Source organism: Octopus sinensis, linkage group LG15, assembly GCF_006345805.1.
Source record: "Octopus sinensis linkage group LG15, ASM634580v1, whole genome shotgun sequence".
Lineage (NCBI taxonomy): Eukaryota > Metazoa > Mollusca > Cephalopoda > Octopoda > Octopodidae > Octopus > Octopus sinensis.
The window spans coordinates 13,280,690-13,305,689 of NC_043011.1; the positions used below are offsets into that span (position 1 = coordinate 13,280,690).

Consider the following 25,000-nt stretch of genomic DNA (forward strand, 5'->3'; position numbering starts at 1 on the left):
GGCAGCACTGGCATCGGCCACGTTCGGATGGTGCTTTTTACATGCCACTGGCATCTAAGGGATTGATGTATCCGTAGGCACTCCTGGTGTATTACCTCACTATGTATGTCCTAGCTATAAGGTATACAGTAGTAGGTAATTTAAAGGTAAAACTGTGGTTCAATATATATGGAAAAAGAAAAGAAATGGAACAATAATGAACAATGAGAAGTTGATCATTGGTATTAAAAAGTCATTATTTAATTGTAGTTTGGAACCATTTACAGCTGTTTCTGTTTATCAAATCAGAGAACCTTGTTACATTTAACAAACATTTTCAGAATGATTTTAAAGGGTAATGAAAGGAAAAGAAAAAGAAAAAGGGAAAAAAGTTTGGGAAGTCTTTAGGCTTACATTTTAGTAACTTGTTGGGCTCCATGTATTTGTAGTTTCCTCCATTAGATGCATAGGGCAGTATGTGGGGACACTTAAGTACATATATGTGTGTGTGTGTGTATGTATGTATAATATATGTATATTATATATATATATATATATATATTATAAATATATTATATGTATATACATTATTTACATTTGACAGATATTTGTCCTGATCTTGTTTGTTGCTAACACCAAACAAGATGAGGACAAATGTAAATAAAGAACAATTACAACTTTTCACCCTTATTATTTATTTTTAAATAACCATGTTCTCTAACTGGCAAAATTCACTGCAGAATTATTTCCGGTATTTTGGCACGCCAAAATGAAGACTTTTGAAATATAACCTCAAATGTAATTGGTAGAACTCTATGCATGTCCAATCTCATGCGGACATCTCGTGTATAGTTCTGCAAACTATATTTTGCTATGACAATTACACTGATGAATTGCGGACATTTACGTAAGTATTATGTAAGTGGTAACAATGAAACCGGGTTTGTGATTAATCTTTATATTTTGTATCTTTTCATTTGTCTTGCTTGCTTACATTCTGGCGTTTGCTGAATTTTCTTGAGAATAATATTTTCTTAGTGGTCAGACAATATGGGGTCTACCTCTAGAATAATGGATGTCCACTTAGTGGTCATCCCTCTTATATGTATATGTGTATATGTATATATATATTTATATATAGTCATACGATATAGTGTATATTTAAACACATAAGAAATCCACTTATAGGGATTCCTTATGTGTTTAAACATACACTATATCGTATGACTAATATATAGTCTTTTTGACTAATTTTTTTTACATGTTAGACCACTAGAAATGTAAATTTTAATTAATTTCCATTTCCCTTTGATATAATTAAATACTATATTTATATATATATGTAGATCTATTTATACTAGTCTGATCAATAAGTATCCGGACAGTTGCCATAATAATGCAGTGAAAAGCACACAGAGTGAAGCTGCTTGGCACAGATTGACCTTGAAATCTGCTGTGTATGCGCACTAGGTTTTAACATTCTAGCTCACTTCTGCTGTTTACGGCAGTGCTTGGAAGGAAGGTGTGTAGCGTGTGATCATCACAATGACCATGACAGTGAAAGCTGAGCAGAGAATCTACATGAAATTTTATGAAAAACTTGGTTATACCAGCTCAGAGACCTACGCAAACATTTCAAAAAGTTTTCTTCATTCCCAACACAATCAAGATCTTATGCAACTGAAATCCAAGCTGAAAGTGGTTGTGGCACTGAAATCTTCAGTGATAATGGACTGAACTGAACCGTAACAAATCTGCATATCCTCTGATAATTCATGGATGGTCATTTAATAATTTCCCCTCACAGCTGTATGCATATCTGCAATGTTTTTCTTAGTTCTGCTGGTTGCAGATCTCCCAGAACGTTCGTCAATATCGACATTTTTTCAGCCATCTTGGAAACGTCTGAACCACTTGTACACTTGTGTGTGGCTCATACATTCCTCTCCATACACTTTGTGCAACTTTGCTAGGCCTCTGAGCAGGTATCAAGCTGACAACTTTCTGTCATGTGACGATTACATGCAACACACCTTCCTTCCAAGCACTGCTGTAAACAGTGAAGTGAGCTAGAATGTTAAAACTTAGTGCACAGGCACAGGAGTGGCTGTGTGGTAAGTAGCTTGTTTACCAACCACATGGTTCCGGGTTCAGTCCCACTGCGTTGCACCTTGGGCAAGTGTCTTCTACTATAGCCTTGGGCCGACCAAAGCCTTGTGAGTGGATTTGGTAGACGGAAACTGTAAGAAGCCCGTCGTATATATATATATGTGTGCATGTATGTTTGTGTTTGTCCCCCTAGCATTGCTTGACAACCAATGCTGGTGTGTTTATGTCCCCGTAACTTAGCGGTTCGGCAAAAGAGACCGATAGCATAAGTACTAGGCTTACAAAGAATAAGTCCTGGAGTCGAATTGCTCGACTAAAGGCAGTGCTGCAGCATGGCCGCAGTCAAATGACTGAAACAAGTAAAAGAGTAAAGAGTATATACAGCAGTGTTTGAGGTCAATCTTTACCTAGTGGCTTTACTCTGCATGATTTAGCTTCATTACTATGGCAACAGTCCAGATACTTATTGATCAGACCTTGTATATATATATATATATATATATATATATATATATAATATATATATATATATTATATATATATATATTATATATATATATGTATAATTGTACCTTATACAATTATATATCTTTAGATATGTATTTTACCTAAAAGGTTGTTTTTTTTATTTACTGGCCACTGATAAAATTCATTCATTTTAATGATTTTATATATATATATACACATATATATTGGCATATATATATATATATATATATTGGCATAGCCGCCAAGCATGATCACTAAATCCACAAGTTTTTTTTTACTTTCTCTTATTCCTTTCTGTTGAAGAGAGTAGGCTCAAGTCGTAAAAGACTTTCTCACTTTCCAACAAGTCAAACTAATACACGCCCTTGTTGTTCATACACCTGTCTTTTTCTTGTGCTTTTCTGTAAATTTCAGCTATATATAAGTACATATATATATATATGTATACATATAAAGACATATACATACATTATTATCATCATTATTCAATGTCTGTTTTCCATGCTGGCATGGATGGAACGATTTGACAGGAACTGGCCAGCTGGGGAGCTGCCCAAGTTCTATTATGGTAGGGTTTCTACAGCTGGTTGACCTCCCTAATACTAACCACTTTTTACATGTCCCCACTCCCAGCCCCAGCATGGGCACTATTATGTGACACCAGCACTCAAGCTCTGAAGAGAAGGAGCTGTAGACTGAAAGAGGAATGTAGAAGACATACGTGTATATATAGCAGCCACAGTTTTACTTAGCTTGATGTATATATGTCAAGCTATATATGTGTATATGTGTGTGGTAATTGTATGTACACAAACCCATCACTGCTGGCTTTGTACTCACTTTTATTTTTTTTTTGCTTTTTGCTTGGTCCTTATGGTGTGAGAATCTGAAAGAAATAGTAGTTCATCAAACAGTAATACTTGAATAACTAGACATGTACAAGCTCCCTTTGCCTGCTGGTAAAGGTTCCCACAAGCCTTCTTCTGTTCAGGTACTGTAAACTGTCCCTATGTCAGCAACTTTAGAGCAGTCGCAATTGGTGTAGGCACCATGGAAGGTAGATCCAATGCGATTGTTAAAATGCTAGAGAGGAGGTATGTAAACGTGTGCTGTGTGCAAGAAATAAGTTGAAGAGGAGCCTCAACCAGGCTTTTTGCAGGTAAGGAACATAGGTATAAATACTGGGTAGGCATTAGTGATTTTGTGGTGTTTTTCAAAATATGACAGCAACAGCTGGTTCTGCATATACTCCAAAATTTGGACTGACAGATGATGCCTCTTTGGCAATTACCTCTACGATGAATGACAATGACTTTATCATCATAGTTGGTGACTTTAATAGATATACTTAACAGCACCCTGATGGATTCCATGGTATAAATGGGGGTTATAGCTTTGGTTCAAGAAATGAGAAGGAAATGAGGGTTCTGCGATGCAAGTAATTGATGATGAGCAACAGCAGTGGAGGCACAATGGCCCCATGGTTAGGGCAGTGGACTCGCGGTTTTGATTCCTAGACTGGGCGTTGTGTGTGTTTATTGAGCAAAAACACCTAAAACTCCACGAGGTGCCGGCAGGGGATGGTGGCGATCCCTGCTGTACTCTTTCGCTCCCAACTTTCTCTCACTATTTCTTCCTGTTTCTTGTCCCCGACTTCCTACGCAACCGCTGAGCCCGGATGCGCATTCATCCATCCGTTGATGCTCTCAGTGTTGGGGGTTGACCTGCTTTCTCTTCTGCGGGTCTTACAAATAGCAAAGGACCATGTTTCGGACTTCTCTCACTACAGAAGACCGCTTCGCTCAACATCAGCAACAGCAATTTGAGGGAACCAGCCAGCCACCTGATCATATCAATCGAGATTGACTACATCCTCTCCAGAAAATAAAATAAACAGTTGTGAATGCAAACAAGATCTTTGTGAAGAGGTGTGTTAGAGAAAATCAAACTGTAGGAGAGTAGTGTGCAAGGTACACTTACACAATATGGGTGACTAGACCATAACCCACACCACCAGATATTTTAAGCATCTCAGCAGTGATTCCTGATGGGCTAGGGGCTTTTCCTGACTTCATATCCTTAATTGCTTTATCTACCAGGGTGCTATCAATTCAGGTAGCTGGTCCCTCGACTGGGGTCAACATTTGGCAGGCTCTCCTCCTCCCATTTATTCTCCACATTCAGCAGCCTTTCATAATGGCATCTCCAAGCCTTTTTCTTTGCAGAATCATTAAAAGCAAGTGCACCATCATACATGCGGACACATTTCTCTCCTGTAACATCACAATTTTCTCTCACACACTGTCTTGCAATTTGACGTCAGGCTTCTTTCAGTTTCCGCCTACCAAATCCACTTAGAAGGCTTTGTTTGGCCCAAAGCTAAAGGAGAAGACACTTGTGCTCAAGGTGCCACACAGTGGAAGTGAACCTGGAACAATGTGGTTGGGAAGTAAGCTTCTTACCACATGTCTATTCTCAAATACAGAAAGGCTGCATTTGAGAATTCCTTTATTTTCTATAGCATACTGATACACTTGGTGCCTATGAATTTGTTTGCAAATAAAAATGAATTATATAAAAACATAATAAAATAAGTATGTATAAAAAAAAAACTCTCTCCCCTTGAGGGTAATTTCTCCCTTTTATTTTTTTAACAAACCCTATTTTCTCTCTGTCTCTTACACTAAAAACAAACACAAGATGACAGCAGCAATCATCACCAGTCAAATTTTACATGCGTATGTGTGTGTATGAGGGATTTCCATACAGATGCTAACTGTAGCTAACATCTACTAAATTTTACTTTGAAAACCACATGGCTGTCAATGTAACTTCTTCACTATACAACCATGTAGAAAAGTTAAAACAATATAAGTTATGATATTTTGCATCAACCATTAACTGGAAAAAATGTCAAACAAGATGTTACCTTGGTCTATTAGGTAAATTTATGATAAAATATTGAGACCTTCACCAATCAAGAGTGACAGATAATTTTTATAAGGTTAGAAAATATGAAGATACGACATGTAGTGAATCCAAAAAGAAACTGAAAAATACTTCTCAAAAATATTGGTTTCAAATTTTGGTACAATGCCAGCAATTCCAAGGAAGAGGGTATGTCAATTACATTAACCCCAGTGCTCAACTGGTACTTATTTTATTGCCCCGCAAAAGATGAAAGGCAAAACCAACCTCAGCAGAAATTGAACTCAGAGTGTACAGACAAACAAACTGCCACTAGGCATTTTTCCTGGTGTGTTAATGATTTTGCCAGCTTATCACCTTATTTCTTACAAATATTGGAAGACTTTTTCACCAGTACATAGTGTCTGCCATGAAGTGAGATAGGATTAGCATTAAAAATAATCTAATATAAAACATAATTACAAGGAGGCCAATTAGAAAGAAGAAAAAAATAAGAAAGACAGCGACAAATTTAAAGAGTGAAGCAGAATTAATCATCTAATTTCAAAACTAATCGACAAAATATCATCATCCTCTCGATCCCCTAATCTATCAACTTCAGTGTTTTATCAAAATCTTTTAATCCCCTTCGTCAATGACCTATCACCATCACTAATCCTATATATTCTTGTACAGAATATACATTCTTCTTTGTATCTTTTGAATGCATTTTAAAAATACCCATACATGTCAATACTAATTCTGGCATCCTGATACTAATATCAATGTATGTAACACAAAATCTCAAAATACTTTAGTATATACTCACAACTGCATTTGTTGTTGATCAGGCACATAAGACGACTCTCAAAATAAAATAATAAAGTTTCTTACACCAATGTTCAGTTTGGGATTTTAATTAAAAGGGAACAAGTATTTGTACCTTCACCAAGTAAGTGAAAGCAGTTCCAATTGAAAATTAGAACATGGTTGAAAATTTATCACCTAACTATTGCATATTTCACCAAACTAAATACAAATTTTATTCAAGCACACAGTCAAACATTTTGCCTGTAATACAAGGAAAGTCAATTAGCTTCAACAAGAAATCAAAACTGGTTTGAGAACCAGTTTCCTGAAAGCTTAGTTATTAATCAACAATGCACACCATCACTGTCTTCATGAATTTAACCCTTTCATTACCAACCCGGCTGAAACCGGCTCTGGCTCTGAGTACAAATGTCTTGTTTTCATAAGTTTTGAATTAAAATTTACCACCAAACCTTAGTTACAATTTATGTTCCTAACACTAGCTTAATGATAACCAAGTTATTTACTAAATTCTTTGTTATATTTAAAGTAATTGAAAGAAACACAGAGCATCTCAAAATAAATACAGTGACAAAAGGGTGAAAGAGAGAAACAGAATTATAATAAATTTGATACTTATTTCGTTGATATAGAGAGTAAAGCTAACCCATGCAAATCTTGAACTTTTTGTACAGGAATGAAATAACAGTAACTTCACACTTTAGTATTTCTGCAATACCCCTGCCTTCCACTATATTAAAAAAACAAAAAAAAACAAATTCTTATGAATAAGAACCAGGGAAATTTTGAAGGAAAAAGTTTTAGTCAATTTCTTGTGTGTTAAAGATAATATATTGGAAGGAATCAATTTGACCGAAGTCATATCTTGGTGCTTGGTTAATAAAACTGACCCATTAATATTCTATTGACTTCAAATAGAAGAAAAACCAAAGTCATGAAGTACAAAAAAAATTAAACAACAATGTATCTCATCTGGCTTTCTGTATCTCCTGCACGTTTATTAATGATAGTGTTCTAATTTTGGCACAAGGTCACACATTTTGAGGCTGGTATAGGTGATTGAATTAACTCCCAAGATATTATTGGTACTGAGATTATTGTCATTGAAGTAAGAATGGAAGGGATGTAATTAAATACTACAAAGCTCAACTGTTTCTGCCAAGAATTAGGGTTTTAAGGAGAGTCCCTTTGCCTATATTGAAAGACATCATCACAGTACTGGATGAAGTGTGAATTTAATTTTCACTACATTGAATTCCTGAGTTGGAAATAAGTTTTGAATTTTTAACCTCAGCAAAAGGAAATGTTTATACATATTGTAAAATTATGAAAATGAAAGAAATCTGCAAGAGAATATGTCCTGGCCCTCCATCGGTTACTACAACGTTCCAGTTAATTCAATGACAGGAACAGCCTGCTTGTGAAATTAACATGCAAGTGGCTGAGCACTCCACAGACACACCTACCCTTGACAATTGTTCTCAGGGTGATTCAGTATGACACAGAATGTCAGAAGGTTGGCCCTTTGAAATACAGGTACAACTCATTTTACCGGCTGAGCAGACTGGAATAATTGAAATAAAGTACTTAGCTCAAGGACACAAGGCGCTGCCAGGATTCGAACTCACGATCACGAGCCAAATATCCTAACCACTAGACCACACACCTTCAATCAAAATATATGCAAACAAAGACAATTTTAAAAAATCACTTCCAAAATAAAGAAATGTAATTAAATGATATACAATTGTTAATTACATTCCTAATTATACAGTTAAACATTCTAATTATTTATATATAGAACAGATGAAAAATGGGTGCAGTGAAATTCTATGAAAACAAATTTAAACTTCACTGAAAAAAAAAAAACAACTAAATGTAAAATGTAAGTTTATCTAATTGAAATTATAATTATAATCTGCCAATGATTGGATATGATATGACAAAATTACAAACCAAATAAAATAAATATATAAATAAATAGATAGAAAATAATAAACAAATTTGCATTTAAAACTGCCAACTACATATCTTTTGATTAAACAATATAGTTAACTGTGGGGACGTTTCAAATCACCATCGGATGTCTTTTTGGTATTCTTTAAGTAAACTACAACGTTTGATTGATTCATAGCCAAGAATAATGAAAAAGGAGAAAACAACAGATTGAATTACACGTGCAGACAAGCCTTTGAAGGCCATTTTAACACCTTCTTCTTGCCACAAAATTTGAAGTGTTGTTGGAAAACTGCAACCTTCCACCTGAAAATTAAAAAAAAAATGATTTTTTAAAAATGTACATAAATGACAACCTCATAACTAAACACCAATTGGATATTTTCGGTTTGAACGGCAGATGTAACTAAACACTTTTAAACTTCATATACTGGTAGAATGTATTTATAAAACATCTTTTTCTCTTGGCTTTCTTGAGAAAATTCTATGGTTTGTAACATATTTGTAAGATATTTTCTTCAATTTTGGCAATTTCAACCAATCAATGACGTCTATTGAGGTGAAAACATTATCTGCCGTAAAATATGAAAATGTCCCTCGTTTAAGAAACAGATTGGGTTTATTTACATTTCTGAAGAAAAAAAGATACCCTTCCCCCACCCCTAACCCTAACCTTAACCCAATCCCTAACCCTAAAACAGATTGAAATGCAATAGATCGATACTAGGGCCATAATTATGGGTGGACACTAAAGAGGGAACAGTTTTGTTATCCAGCTCTGTTTACGAGTGACCCCTCAGTTTATGGCCACAGGGTATCTTTTTTCTCATAAATAACAGGGACAATTTCATAAGACACTGGAAATAAATGTTGTTGACACACTACGGCAGAAATCGTTTTCACCTCAATAGACGTCATTGATTAGTTGAAATTGCCGAAATGCAAGAAATTAAAGACCAAGTATCTTACAAACTATAGAATTTTCTCAAGAAAGCCAAGAGAAAAAGATGTTTTATAAACACATTCTATCAGTATATGAAGCTTAAAATTTTTTAGTTACATAGAAATTATTTTAAAAAACTGCCGTTCAAGCTGAAAAGATCCCACCAACTTTTCTGTGCTGATATGACAGACTTCATTGTCATCACAGTAACTCTTCTGAGGTATGATAGCATTTTGCATATTAGAATATTTTTTATTGGAGCAAAAGATTTACAAATATCTGTTCATGCTAATTCAATCTACAGTTTGTGCAGAGAGACCAGAAAATAGAACACAAAACTATGAAAATAAACAATATTTCATTGTTCCTCTAATTATTTTTAGACATTTTCAAGTACAGCAGAGCACGGATTTAAATTACTCACATTCTTTCTAGTTTTTTGCACTCCGTTTCCTTTAACCTTTAGAAAACAGTTCAAACGCATATAATAGATTTTAGAGGATTAATTTAAAATTCAAGAACTAAAGAAAATCATTTTTGCTGTATTCTCTGTTAAAATAGCTCAATAAACAATAATGCTGCAGAAAAACACTATCATATGTGATCTAGTCATCATCATCATCATTGTTCGACCATGGTCGAAACAATGGAATTTACTATGCTATGCCAGACTTCACGGTCCATCATAGCATTACGGAGGTCCTGTTGCTGGATGCCTGTATCCCTGGAGATTACATCAGGGTAGGAGAGTGTGCGCCCTCTGGTATCGCGAGTAGATTGCTTCCAGAGGAGAAGAGTAGAAATTATCTCGTTTTCTGCTCTACAACAATGTCCAGCAAACTGGACTCTTCTACCTTTCACAAGAGATGATACAGGTGGTAGTTTCCCATATATTTGTACTTTGGTTGGATGACGCCTCCACAAGAGATTTTGCGCTCTCATAAGGAGGCAAGTGTAAGTTCCATCCAACCGCCTCTCAAGCTTCTTTGATAATGTCCAGGTTTCTGAGCCATATAGTAGAATTGGTTCGACTGTGGCTTTGAAGATTTTAAGTTTGAAGTCTCTACTTAGATTTGATGACCAGATTTATGCATATCATTACAGGCTGACCAGGCCATACCCTTTCTGGTCATACTCTTGAACTGAAATTTCTCTTCAACTATTTTTTCAATAACCAACCTGTCCTCAAATGTTCAAAGTGTTTCTGAAGCTAAATTATGAAACAAACTATTGAAGAAACTGTAATTTTTCAATGAATGTTAACTACCACATATAAAACTTGTTGAAAACATAGCTACACACTAAACTTGTATATATAAAATTCATTTGTCTTTATTTATGATATTGAAACAATCTAATATAAACAACACAACATTATATTCAGCAATTCTAACTTATAAATTTTTATCACTTCAGACCCCTGTCTTTTTAAGGATTTATTGTAATGTACTGGCTTAGACTTTCCAACTGGATATGACAAAATATTTTCTACACAAAGCAGCGCAATGTGTGAATGTACATTAATTAATAATTCCAAATTTAAGTAGTCTGTTCTTGACCATCACATTATTTTCTTGCTTCAATCTGTATCTAATTTGTGCAAGTAATAGTATTTAACTGTAAACAATGTGTGGGAGGGATCACAGCTACAAATTCATTGAATCTACGTAATTACAGAAAAACAAAAATAAATTGTAGAAAATATAAAAAAACAAAAAACACCATCAAAATCCTATTTTGATAGTTTTATATCATTACACCATCACCACTCCCAGCTATCCTGTTACATTCTTCTAACATGATGGTTGTCATATGACTTACTAAGACTGCTAGTGACGCAACCCATCTGCTATTTTTTTTTTCATAAATTATCACATTAATTTCTTTATAAAAACATGTTGATGAACACTTCCTCTGCACAATAGTAAACCTAACAAGATGACTGAAGCACACTTATCATCAAAGCATTCCAGCCATGACCATCCCAGCCATGACCATCCCATCTTATTTTCAGACAATACAACCAGGACTAGATTATCAATTTGTCCTTTTTTTTTTTCTTTTTGAAATAGTAAAGTATAGTTTGAAGAAATCTGACTACTATTTCTAACATGTCAAGTGAACATGTAGAGGCTCTTTCTGGCAGATACACATCAACAACAAGGTAACAAAACAGTTTTAGGCAAAGTTTAAAGGGAAGAACATACTTTCATTAATGGTGTGAATTGGTGAGATTTCTCTTTGCGTACCCTTAACTTAAACATTCTATTAATATGGATACTAAAATTAGAATCCATTAATCTATTTTCAAACAGTACTTTTGAATTTGACTTGAGATCAAATAAATATCAAGAAGGATTTTCCAGCCCTTGGCGACTATATACTGACCTGAATACGGGCACGTATTACATCAAGTGGGTTGGTTATAGTGGAAGCAGATACACCACTCAAACAGGCAGCTAAACATTGAAGTGTCAACCGAGGAATCCAGTCAGGGGAAGCTGCAGCAAACATAGCTGGAAATGGAAACAAGTTCTTAGAATTATTGTGCTATAGATGGATAAAATGCCAAGGAACATTTAATTCAGCCTAATGTATGAGTGATACCATAGATGAAAAAAATAGCGGATGCCTTGAGAGAAATTAACGCAAAGAATGTAGTATTTAAAAGATATAGATAAGAAGAGTGTGTCATCTGTTTGGGAATGTATGGGATTAGTGATGATTAACAGTTCATTGATCAACATCAATGGAAATTGTAGCTGTGATACCAGTGCTGGTGGCACATAAGAGAACCGTCCGAACGTGGCCATAGCCAGCGCCACCCCGACTGGCCTCCGTGCCAGTGGCACGTAAGAAGCACCATCCGATTGTGGCCGTTGCCAGCCTCGTCTGGCCCCCGTGCCGGTGGCACGTAAAAAGCACCATCCGATCGTGACCGTTTGCCAGCCTCGTCTGGCACCTGTGCAGGTGGCACATAAAAAGCACCCACTACACTCACGGAGTGGTTGGCGTTAGGAAGGGCATCCAGCTGTAGAAACACTGCCAGATCAGACTGGAGCCTGGTGCAGCCTTCTGGCTACCCAGACCCCAGTTGAACCATCCAGCCCATGCTAGCATGGAAAACAGACGTTAAACGATAATGATGATGATGATGAGATTAGGGAAAGTGTACTTATCTTGAGGAAACATTGGGTCTGATGATATAGGGAACTGAGAGGGCATTTGTTGATGAAAACAAATGTAGTGAGGAAGTTGTTGTTGAGTCCTAGCTATGATTGAGCAAAACTGATCCAAAGCATTCTAACTTTGACTTCAGGTATCGTGCATCCAGGACTTTATTATCAAATGTGTCCTTCCCAGTTGTTTTTTAAGACAAAGGAGTATGAATTGAGGGAGATTTGGCAGCTATTTCAAGCAGGGTGGGCAACTGTGTAGAGGTTTTTCTCTGTGGCTCTTAGTGATGCAGTTTTAAAATCAGACAATTATTTCCACTGTTACTCTCTTTTACTCTTTTACTTGTTTCAGTCATTTGACTGTGGCCATGCTGGAGCACCGCCTTTAGTTGAGCAACTCGACCCCAGGACTTATTCTTTGGAAGCCTAGTCCTTATTCTATCGGTCTCTTTTACTGAACCGCTAAGTTACGGTGACGCAAACACACATGCATCGGTTGCAAGCGATGTTGGGGGAACAAACACAAACACACATATACATACATACGATGGGCTTCTTTCAGTTTCTGTCTACCAAATCTACTCACAAGGCTTTGGTCAGCCTGAGTCTATAGTAGAAGACACTTGCCCAAGGTACCACACAGTGGGACTGAACCCGGAACCATGTGGTTGGTAAGCAAGCTACTTACCACACAGCCACTCCTGTTATCTATAAGAATTAAGGAAAACAATTATAGCTATAGCATAGTTTTTTTGAGCTGTCCTAATAATTAAAGGACGAGAAAAGATGCAAGCTGTTGTACTCTTTTTTTATTATGAGAATGGTCGAAGTTACCAATGAAAGTACACTTTCTCTCAAAGTATAACTTATTTCCAAATGATGAAAACTTTCACTAAAATAAAATAGGAAAAATTTTTTTAAAATACCCAAAATCAACGAAGTTTAATCAATCATATTAATAGTTTATATTGAGAAGACTGATACATATCTCCTCCCCATCATCATTACTGTAATGTTCACTTTTTCATGCTTGCATGGGTTAGACAGAATTCATTAAGGCAGATTTTCTATGGCTGGATGCTTTCCTGGCATCATGATGATAATAGTTTAAAGAAAAAGCTTCTTTCAGAAAGAGTTATTTTGCTGCACTGGAAGACAGAAGTTATTATCAATGGAGAAATATAAAAGATTTGTTGGACAAAGAAGACAATATTTGTGTGACTACAAATTCAGTTAATTGTTTTCTAACTTGTAAAGATTTTGCGAATGGAGAAAGCAAAGTTAAGGATTATAAAATTGCATGTTTTTTAGATAAAAAGATGAATGAGAAGGGATCAAGGCTCTTAAAATACAGTGACATAAATAATGTAACAATTTGCAATAAAAATTTCAGAAAGCTACCTATTAAAATGAACACACAAGCCAGATAAAATCCATATTCCCCAGAAAATGAGAGAGATAGCTTGTTGTGAATAGTAAGTCTTCTTCTGGGGAAGAATGTACCAGTTAACAGAGATTGATTATGAATGACCTCAAAATGAGAGCTTGATGGAGTCAAATATAGAAAACAAACTAGAAAAGAAAGGCATGGAAGATGAAAGATCTCTTTACTCTACGTAATAACTTTCAAGAAATACTAAGTGATGCCTACACTAGAAGGTGAAGGGAATTCATAAGTGTGAGTTTTTAAAAACTTGTTAGCAGTTACAGACCAGATTTGTAGATGGAGCTAAGTTCTAGCCAAGAGAAGATCGACATAGAATAGTATATAAAAGTTAGTAGAGGCACATGGCCTAGTGGTTAGAGCAGTGGACTTGCGGTCGAGGGATCGCGGGTTCGAATCTCAGACCAGGCAATGTGTGTGTTTATGAGCGAAAACACCTAAGCTCTATGCGGCTCCGACAGAAGGTAATGGCGAACTTCTGTTGACTCTTTCGCCACAACTTTCTCTCACTCTTTACTCCTGCATCTTGCAGCTCACCTGCGATGGACTGGCGTCCCATCCAGGTGGGGAACCTATACACCAAGAAACCGGGAAACCAGCCCTTATGAGCCAGGCATGGCTCGAGAAGGAACAAACAATATAAAAGTTAAGAGGTAAGGCTGGCAAGTATGGAACAAATTATATCAAGTAACTTGATGCCAAGTATTTCTAGCAAGAAGCTCAACGTAAGACATTTGCCAATGTTCTGTGCCAGAGGAGTATAGGCATGCAAGACAGTGTGTTAGTGTATACCAAGAAGTTGTTGGTGAAAAAATGTGTCCATAATGATAGTGGCACACTTACTCTTCCTGGGACCAAGAAAAAGAGAAAATTGAAAATGCAACAACAATTGGTTCCTGAATGAGGAGAATGTGTACGAGAGGAAAGGATTATCACCAATAGATTTAACAGATGGTAATAGGTATCAAGGTTAATTGCTGTGTGATTCAAATGGCCATTTAAGATATGATGGAAAGGTAAGCAGTAGGGGATCATCGGGGACATTTGCCAAGACGTTGAAAATATCTGGTGAAGTTGAGTACATAGCAGTCCCTTACCTGGGCAATCAAGTAGTGCAAGGGAGGTTTATCCACAATGACTGGTATAGCATCAACTGCTATGAAGCAAAGAAGTAGTTTCAGAGGCATTGGCTTGATGTAGAACGAACATTCTAGCACAGGGAGTGAATTAATTAAAGTAAGAAACAGTTCATGTTTGTACCAGGAAGAGAAACCATTGATGCCATCTTCTTAATGAGACAACTACAAGACATTCTTAGCTAAGAGCAAACAACAAGCATTTGAGGATTTGGATAACATATTTGACAGAGTACTTATATCCTGTAATCTGATCATCATTAAGGAAATTAAGTGTAGGTAAATGGCTTGTGGAAGCCATATACAGGTGTGAAATTAAGCAAGAAGTTCAGTGAGGATTTTAAGTGTTTATCAGGGTTCAGTCCTCAGCTCTCCCCAGTTCATTATAATCTTCTTGAGAAGTTTAAGTCAGACTGTCTGTGACACCAGTTAAGGAATTAGAAGAAAAGTTCAAATTGTGGAAACAGATGTAGGGGCTTGCTCAGACTTACCTAACTGAGATTCAAAACAGAATCAACACACTTGTTGCTTATCAGATGACTGCCTGATTCCATTGTGTTTTATCTCCATGCTTAGAGATCAATGAGAAACATCTGACCTCCTCAGGCCTTTTCCAGTCATGGCAGGATCAGTCCATTGACCTACTTTCTGGCCACACCCTATATAACTGAGATCATCCCTCTCTCTCTCTCGCCCTCTTTGGTTCAATCAGCTAATAGAGAACACACATCTCTATTCATGTCAGTCATTAACCAAGAACAATAACATTGGCCGAATAGAAAAGGACAATGTAATCTTCACCCTGTCTTCCTCTCTCTCAGCAGAATGCACAGCTTACACACTACCAACTTCCCAGTATCCACCAGCACATCGTTACTATTGTCAATTACTACTATGTAGATTTTACAAACCACTGCTAGCAAATAAATTTGTGAATATTATTCCTTTCCTCTCTCATGTTGTTATTAAGCTGTTTCATCCTGCCTTCAACTAACTACGGTGCTTTTTACGTGCCACTGGCACGGAGGCCAGTCGGGGCGGCGCTGGCTATGGCCACGTTCGGACGGTTCTCTTATGTGCCACCAGCACTGGTATCACAGCTACAATTTCCATTTACCACTACACAGGGTAACCCCGATGTATGCTCACATCTGTCTGTTACACAGGTCTAAAATAAGTGATATAAAGGTAAACTTAGCAAAGACAAAAGACTTAAAAAACAAGAACTAAAACTCTTCTTCCATCTGGGAAGTAGTCATGCCCAGAATATAATATATAATGAAATTATTGTATACAGTGCTCAGGTGCACCACAACTTGTCAAAAAGTGCGTATAAAGCATATGCAGTAATGTACAAATGTCTGGAAAGCGAACAGTGTATGAGTCAGATACATGCTTGTGTGTGTATGGAGGGGAGAAAATCAGGTGTAGTGTTGGAAAATATCAGGAAGCATGGAAGTTTTGAAGGATGCAGTGCTCCGACAACTAACAACTGATGCCAGCAGTTTGCTCCATGCTTCAGCAACTCTTAGCGTGAAAATTTTTCCCGAAAGTCATGGGAGCTGTGCTGTTTTCTGACTTTGTAAACATATCCACGGATGTTAGACGGGTGGAGTTTGAAAAGGTGCTCAGAGTTAAAAGGAGAATGTAAGATTTCTATACTGTGTACCTAATGCAAACTTGAGATGCACAAACGGTGCAGTATGGTCTGAGGCAGGTTGACAGAGGACTTCATTTGTAATAGAAGCACACAAATAGTTAGGAATAAGAACACTCAAGAAATGAAATCTTCAGTTACATAGAAGGCTTGTTAGAAGTAGTTGATAGCTTCTAGGTGGCGTAATCAGCAGTGGAGATAGATATTGTCAGAATTTAGGACTATAGAAAAATGTCAAAAAATTATTACCTCCATTGGTCTTTGAGAAAAATTATTACCTCCATTGGCCTTTGAGAGAAGAGCAAATTATATGATGCTTGTGTGCAAAATGTGATGCTGCACAGTAGTGAAATATGGACATTAAATACAGAGCAGGTGCAAAAGATAGGAAAAATTAGGCACATATATTCAGCAAGATGTATAATATCAGCATGCAACAATGATGAAGCACAGGTGAGGTGAACCATACAGGTGAGATGTATAATATCAGCATGCAACAATGATGAAGCACAGGTGAGATGAAAGGAAAAACGGCCATCGATGAAATCAGATGTAGTGTACAAAAGAAGACCGTACTGGTATGGACATAAGATGACAAGAGACATTTATGTTGAAAAGAAGTTCTGGATGTAAAGAGAACATCTAATTAATAAATCAGTCAGTGCTCCATTCTGTTGCTTGTTATTTGTTCAGTCTATTCAACTCAACTGAACCAAAATTCTCTAAACAGTGCCATGTTGTTTGTTCCTTCTCGAGCCATGCCTGGCTCATAAGGGTCGGTTTCCCGGTTTCTTGGCGTATAGGTTCCCCACCTGGACGGGACGCCGGCCCGTTGCAGGTGAGCTGCAAGATGCAGGAGGAAAGAGTGAGAGAAAGTTGTGGTGAAAGAGTCAGCGGAAGTTTCACCATTACCTTCTGCCAGAGCTGCGTAGAGCTTAGGTGTTTCACTCATAAACATACACATCACCCGGTCTGAGATTCGAACCCACGATCCCTCGACTGTGAGTCCGCTGCTCTAACCACTAGGCCATGTGCCTCCACAAACAGTGCCATGAAATATAACAACATATTAGATTTTAAGCATTCAACCAGAACATCAGAAAAATTAATTATTATAGATTTACAATAAATACAATAATAATTTTTTTAAGTAGATATGTAAATGGAGAAAGACTGCAATAACTTACATGTGTATGTATCATAAAATGTCCACCAAAGAGCACTATTTGGTGCAAAAACTAAAATTGACACAAAGTATCCTCTGTAGAAACCTCTCAATCCATCTCGAATGTATATTTGTTGAATAATTTCTGGTACAGAACCAAAATTGGATAGACGGGCTTTTTCAGAAATGTGTAAAGTTTGTAATTTCATCAACTTTTGATCAACATCTGTCTTTTTAGAAGTTCTCTGTCCAAGCAGCATTATGTGTTGTGATACAATATCAATAGGTACCGACATAGTCTGACCTACCAATGAAGCACCACCCCCAGAAATAAAGGAACGCAACTTGCTTTCTCTTAAATCAGAGTTTTCTTTCAGGAATTGCCGTGTAGTTTCATATGTTGAAATGTATCCAACTGTTGGTAAAACTTGTAACGCATTAATCCAGAATCCACGATAAAGGCCAACTATGAAATGAAAGCATATATGAGAATAAATAATTAATTTTTTATATCTGCTTTTTGTTTTATAACAAGATATCAACACAAAACATACTTCTAGATAAACATCATTATCATCATCGTTTAATGTCCACTTTCCATGCTGGCATGGGTTGGACGGTTTGACTGAGGACTGGTGAGCCAGATGGCTGCATAAGTACACAAATTCTAAGAAGAGTACAGTTGATTAAATTAAAACCCAATAAGTACTTTAAATTAGTCCTCGGTTTACCCACTTCAAAAGGAACGACTAAAGTTGACCTTGGAGAGATTTCAAATTTTAATGTAGAGAGATCTAATTTCATAAAGATTTTGCCAGTCTACTACCTTAAACAATAAAGATTATTTCTAAGAGAACACACGGTCAGAAAGTTTGGTGGAGGAGGCAGTAGAGTCAATATCATTCAGTCATAGGTGAAGCAAAGTTTGAGACAAGGTACTTGTCATCTGGAATGTTGTCAAGTACTCACAGCCCTCTGCTAGTTTGGTGATGCAGTAGGTTAAAGTTCCATGTTGGCATTTTATAGAGGATTAACAGGAGAGCAAAAGCAACAACGTTCTCGGGAAAATTCTGGATGTCGATGAAAATCAATTGTTGGATCTATTCTAGAGGACTTTCAAACTGGAACCCATGGATGATTTCCATATATCTATCTTTGGCTAGGTAATGCTACTGGGCAGTACTGCTGGTTTAAGATAAATTCTAAACCATGGAAATGCTTGTCCACAGCTGTGCACTGTCCAAGATGTGCACCAGGCAATGAAACCATTCTACATGCATTCATAAAATGCACGGCAATGCTCGATCACTGGATGAGTGCATGCAGAATGGTTTAATGTTATGTTGAACAGCTGCTGTCACATGAAAAACAGATCCAGCTATCATCAGCTTAGTCCACTGCGAAGATTATCCCACCACCTGGAAGGACAGGCAATTTTTATCTCTTTGTTGGCCTTGACAAAAGAGGTTGTGAGGTGGCCAAGACTGAAAAGTACCATCTTCCTTGGCCAAGCCCTCATCAGCATTTTCACCTTTCATTTAAAGGAGAAAGTTAGCGTGGTAAGCATGGTCTGAGTGAATAGACCTGCTCTGAGTATGGACTTATTAGATTGAAGGAAAACACATGGGAAAGGGCACAAGCTTTAGTGGTCAGGGTAACCATGATTTTTGTTTGGTTTCCTCTGGTAGCCCTCAGAATTCTCTCATTTTAGGAAATTTTACTTTGAATTTTTTTGTTATTTCCCTTCTTTATATGATTTTTTGTTATTGTAATTCCACACTGTATTGTCTTGTACAATCCTTGATCTTTTTGTCAATCTTTTTGGTTAATAAACAAAAGATTATTATTGTTATTATTATCATTATTATTATTAATATTATTGTTATTATTATTATTATTATTTTAATCCTGGGAATTAACTGTGTCAGTAATGCAATTTTTTAGGGAAGTGAATTGGCAGAATCGTAAGAACAGTAAACAAACTGTTTTGCAAAATTTAGTTACAGCTTTACAAACTGAGTTGAAACCCTGCCAATTGCTAGTTCCTGTATTGAACTTGTAGTAAACTTATTACAGCTGATAATATTTAATTATTTATTTCTCTCTTGGGTTTTAAATACAGGTTTTTGCCATTTTGGTTTTGGATGAAAATTTGAAGGATTTCTAGACAAGGTTATACAGGAGAAATATGTATGAAATATGATTCCATTTACTCTTATTTGAAATGGAATCACAAAGGGAAGCACTAGGGGTCATAATGAGGTGTGAGTAAGGTACTTAGAAACATAAACACAGAGCAAGTTCTAAGTTTCAGTAATAGGTGTTTAAAGATTGAATGCATCAGAGTTTGTCAGCATCACATCGTCACTTATTCAATAAAATCTCAGTGGTTAGTGGTATTTGGTTCACAATTGTAAGATCATGAGTTCAATTCCCAGCATTGTGTTGTGTCCTTGAGCAAGAAACTTTATTTCATATTGCTCCAGTTCACTTAGCTGGCAAAATGTGAGTTATACCTGCAATTCAAAAGGCCAGCCAGGTCACATTCTGTGTCATGCTGAATCTCCATGAGAACTATGATAAGGGTACATGTATCTGTGGAGTACTCAGCCACTTGCATGTTACTTTCACAAGCAGGCTGTTCCATTCATTGGATCAACTGGAACACTCATTGTTGCAACCAATGAAGTGCCAGTCGAGTATTTAGTAAATAAAATTATGCTAATCCATTACAGGAGCCTCTACATAGCTACTCAGTCTGCTAGAAATAGCAACCTACAAAAGAATTTTGTGCATATACAAAATTTACACCCTTATACTTACCTTAGAAACTATTATTTGCATTCCCCAGATTCATTAAAATTCATTAACCCATAAAAATAATTATATGCATATTTCACATGTTCTCAGGAAAGAGCAAGTGTAACTTGCATATTTTCATAAAGCATATTGGAAATATGCAACCGAAATAAAGATTGAAATGAAATTCTAGATTCAGTTTATCAGGAGCTAATTTCTACACTCTACTACTTTCCTAAAGGAACATATTACTGATATCTTGAAAAGAGACATCGTCATCATTGTTCGACCGTGGTCGAGACAATGGAATTTACTATGCTACGCCAGACTTCACGGTCCATCACAGCATTACGGAGGTCCTGTTGCTGGATGCCTGTATCCCTGGAGATTACATCAGGGTAGGAGAGTGTGCGCCCTCTGGTATCGCGAGTGGATGGCTTCCAGAGGAGAAGAGTAGAAATTGCCTCGTTTTCAGCTCTACAACAATGTCCAGCAAACTGGACTCTCCTACCTTTCACAAAAGAGAATACATATATTTGGACTTTGGTTGGATGACGCTTCCATGAGAGATTTTGAGCTCTCATAAAGAGGCGAGTGTAAGTTCCATCCAACCGCCTCTCAAGCTTCTTTGATAACGTCCAGGTTCCTGAGCCATATAATAGAAGTCGAACAGTCAAAAAGAGCCAAGGGCCAATTCTGAAGGGGAATATTTGCTTAAATCAACCTACATGCACAAATGTTACTCATTTCACCAATCATTGATGGAATTTGAACACTGAAAATAGAAGACCAAAGTTTGTAATCTGGTACTCTGTCAACTAATTGTTGAAGCAATATAATATTAAAAAGGCCCAGCAAAGAAATGGAATCAATATCAAAGAAAATCCAATTTACTTACAGACACTTTCATTTCTAGTAATTTTGATGAAGGCATCAATTGTTCCTTTGTATAAAGCTGTCCCACGTTGAATTTGTAATCGAGTTTTTATTAAGGAGAATGGATATAAGATTCCTCTTACAGAGAAGCTACTCAACATTGTTAAAGGAAAATATTTACTCTTATCCAGCATTTCAAATTCAATCACTTGTAAATTAATATTGTTTACGTTAGTAGCCATGACAAAAGAGACGTACAATTCTAAATCAGTGCAATATTGTATGTTACAAATTTTCAAAATCCATCCTGGTCCTTCCAGAATTCACTTCTAGCTTTCTTTCAGCTCATCTTGAATCAGTACATTTTGGTTAATTATAACGAAACTGACGAAATCAGCTGACATTTGACAGTCATAATTACATAAATATTTAAGGAACCATTATAAGGCTCTTTTCTCTGGGGAACCTGAAAATTGAAAGGAAAAAAAAAAGCTTATTGCAAATTTAAAATATAAAGAATTAAAGTTTTAATAAACATTGAAACTGTGTAAATTAGAAGTTCTTTAAAGAAAATAGAAAACACTTCGTTATGAATTTTGATAAAATTGATAGAATCTCTGTGACAGAAAAAGAAACAATTATAGAAGTGTTACAATAGTGAGCTAATTAATAACACAAGAAAACACACCTGAGAAGTCAGCTTCAAAGATTACACAAAATTTTGTAAGTATTGTATATAACAATATAAAGTGTAAAAAACAAAAAAAAACCTGCATGACCTTCAAAATTAATTTTTGAATTATTAGAAGAACCAGATTAGACAGACTATCATTAAGCCTACAATTAGTTAATGTAACAGTTGTTGCGTAGGCAGATACTAGATATTTCTAATGCTGGGTGTAATGACATTCTAACAGTTTACAAGTAGTTTATTGTTGAGTTATAATCTTTTATCTATTTATTTTTTTGTTTGTTGTAATGTCTTTATTCATCTAATATTGATAAAGCATGGACCAGTCTCACCCACATCTTATCAGGAAGTCGTAAGTCTTTCTTCCAGAGTAGTTTCCCTTCAATTTCTCGCATTAGGTGAGCTACTATTGCCAGTTAGGTGAAAGATTATGCAAAGTTAAATGACCAAGAATGAAAGAAACAAAATATTTGAAACAAATTTGGGGAACCTAAATGTGGTTGCGCAATCTGCTAGAAACAGAAGCAAAGGCATCTAAAATCATCCCATCACCATCTAAAACAATGTTTTAGTGACTACATTGATAATAATGATAATAATGAAATTATTGCATACAGTGCTCAGGTGCACCACAACCTGTCAAAAAGCGCATATAAAGTATATGCAGTAATGTACAAATGTCTGGAAAGTGAACAGTGTATGAGTCAGATGCATGCTTGCGTGTGTATGGAGGGGAGAAAATCAGGTGTAGTGCTTGGCGAATCTCAGGAAGCATGGAAGTTTTGAAGGATGCAGTGCTCCGACAACTAACAACTGATGCCGGCAGTCTGTTCCATGCTTCAGCAACTCTTAGCGTGAAAAAATGTTTCCGAAAGTCATGGGAGCTGTGCTGCTTTCTGACTTTGTAAACATGTCCACAGGTGTTAGACAGGTGGAGTTTGAAAAGGTGTTCAGAGTTATTGTTAGTAAGATGGTTAATAATTTTATGGGTGTCTGCCAAGTCAGCTGCCAGACGTCAGAGTTTCAATGTGTCCATGCCCAGGGAATTAAGGCATTCAGAATATGGCAAATGCCTGATGGAGGGTATTCTCTTGATGTTATTGATAAACACATAACATGAAAGTGAGGATTTACCAAGGTTAATGAGAGAACACAGACTCCTGATGTAGTATTATGTGACACATCTCTATTGTGGTAGCTTGAAAAAGAAAGAAGTCTTAAAGACACATTAGTTAATAATATTTTAGATACCCTAAAAATGGAATGGTCATGATGGGAATGTCATTGATCATCTGTTTACTCAAGATGACTGAAATCTAAGTAACAACTGGCTGCAAGAAGATAGTAAAATGGTTATGATTACAATTAATTCATCTTCAAGTTCCAAAAATACTGTTTGGAAATTCAATGCATGCAAAACTAAAACTAATCATCAAAGGACAAATATAATTTTTTTTTATTGACTAAGAAGGAACATAACCTTTAAAGGTCCTCCTCCCAGACTAGTGAAATTGATGTGGTTGATCTTCAGTTATGACTTCTGTGAGTTTGGCACAGCTAAGAAAAATGCGAGTAAACATGGGAATTTCTATGTGGGTGGTTGAGATCAGCTACAAACCCCACTCTATAGTCATAAAAAAAAGTATGCACACTGTGTAATGCAGTTGTAGATACACTATGCCCGAACAAAGAGAGAGAGAAAGATCTGCATAATCAGGGCTGATATGGTATAAAACAGCATGTGTGCAAGGAGGAGCAACAAATGCATTAACTAGTTAAAGACAGGAGTAGTCTGTAGTATGGGTAGTTCAATGGAGCAAAAGCTGTTGGAGAAAGAGAGAATAAACAGCATATCTGTGAACCAGTGGTTGCAGTGTGTTGGTGTCAATAGAATGTTTGTGTGTGTGTATGTGTGTGCATATGTAGCAGCTTGCATAGAGAAGCTTGTAGGGCAGGAGTAAAGGAGATGAGGCTATCATGTGCCCTCAACATGTTGAGGTTCTCTACTTATAGAAACAGCTAGTCTGGCATAAGATATCTAGGTTGAGATCCAGACAAAAAAATAATCTTAGGACAAAACTCTGTTTTAAAATGCCACCTATGAAAGTGTAAAGAAGGATAAAGCCCTTGGTTAAACGTTTTATTAACAAAACATTCGTTCAGAGATTTTATTTCTAAAATACAGCAAATAGTGGAATATGTATTCAATAATAAACACATTAGTGTTGTGCTATATCACTGGTTATATTAAACTAAAATAAAATAATTAGTAAATTAATCATTTAATTTTTAAAATATTTTTTTGGTTATATTTGGGGGTGTTTTTTTTTTCTTTTTAAATTCTGATTACACTGTATTTGTTGAATTTTGGATTTTTTAATCGCTGGGTTTCTTGTCCTATGTGACATTTTAAACATTCATTTTTTTTTGTCCTCGGGGATTTTGTCCTAAGAAAGGAGGTGGGGGTCCTATATTGATCTATATTGTGGGTAGGTATGTGATAGCTAACAAGTGGAAAAGAGCATCGTCTGCTTTGGGGCGTATGAGGCTAGAAGTAGCAACAGCATGTAGGTATTTAATTTACAGTAGGAATGAGAACTATTTCTGTATAAAATATATATAATGACTAGGATTCATTGAAATTCTACTAATATACAAAAATACAGTCAACTTAATAAAAAAGATAATGATTTTAATAATAATAAGCAGTATGTTGTGTGAGGAAGTATGATCAACATCGATCTATAATCGGTTGTTGCTTGAAATCAGAGATGTTTCCTCACATCACAGCACTCTAACATTTTTCGATATTTATTCCTTTTACTAACCGAAACTTATAACT

At 36.2% G+C, this 25,000-nt stretch overlaps 1 protein-coding gene and 1 long non-coding RNA gene across 4 annotated transcripts in view; both read right to left on the reverse strand.

The window, feature by feature from the left end:
• Positions 1–8,192: 8,192 nt before the first annotated feature.
• Positions 8,193–25,000, reverse strand: part of LOC115219807 (solute carrier family 25 member 44) — an 18,409-nt gene continuing 1,601 nt past the window's right edge. For all 3 annotated transcript variants that reach the window (XM_036509493.1, XM_036509492.1, XM_029790081.2), the window contains exons 2-5: positions 21,490–21,933; positions 17,815–18,258; positions 11,603–11,730; positions 8,193–8,577 (exon numbers count right to left, since the gene is read on the reverse strand). In XM_036509493.1, the coding sequence (XP_036365386.1) occupies positions 8,389–8,577; positions 11,603–11,730; positions 17,815–18,258; positions 21,490–21,709 (981 nt within the window). In that variant the 5' untranslated portion in view covers positions 21,710–21,933 and the 3' untranslated portion in view covers positions 8,193–8,388. The remainder of the gene's footprint in view (positions 8,578–11,602; positions 11,731–17,814; positions 18,259–21,489; positions 21,934–25,000) is intronic.
• Positions 14,490–16,358, reverse strand: LOC118766210. Its single transcript, XR_005002115.1, has 3 exons — positions 16,069–16,358; positions 15,627–15,972; positions 14,490–15,568 (listed from the first exon to the last, which is right to left on the reverse strand). It is a non-coding gene; the product is annotated as an uncharacterized LOC118766210 (long non-coding RNA).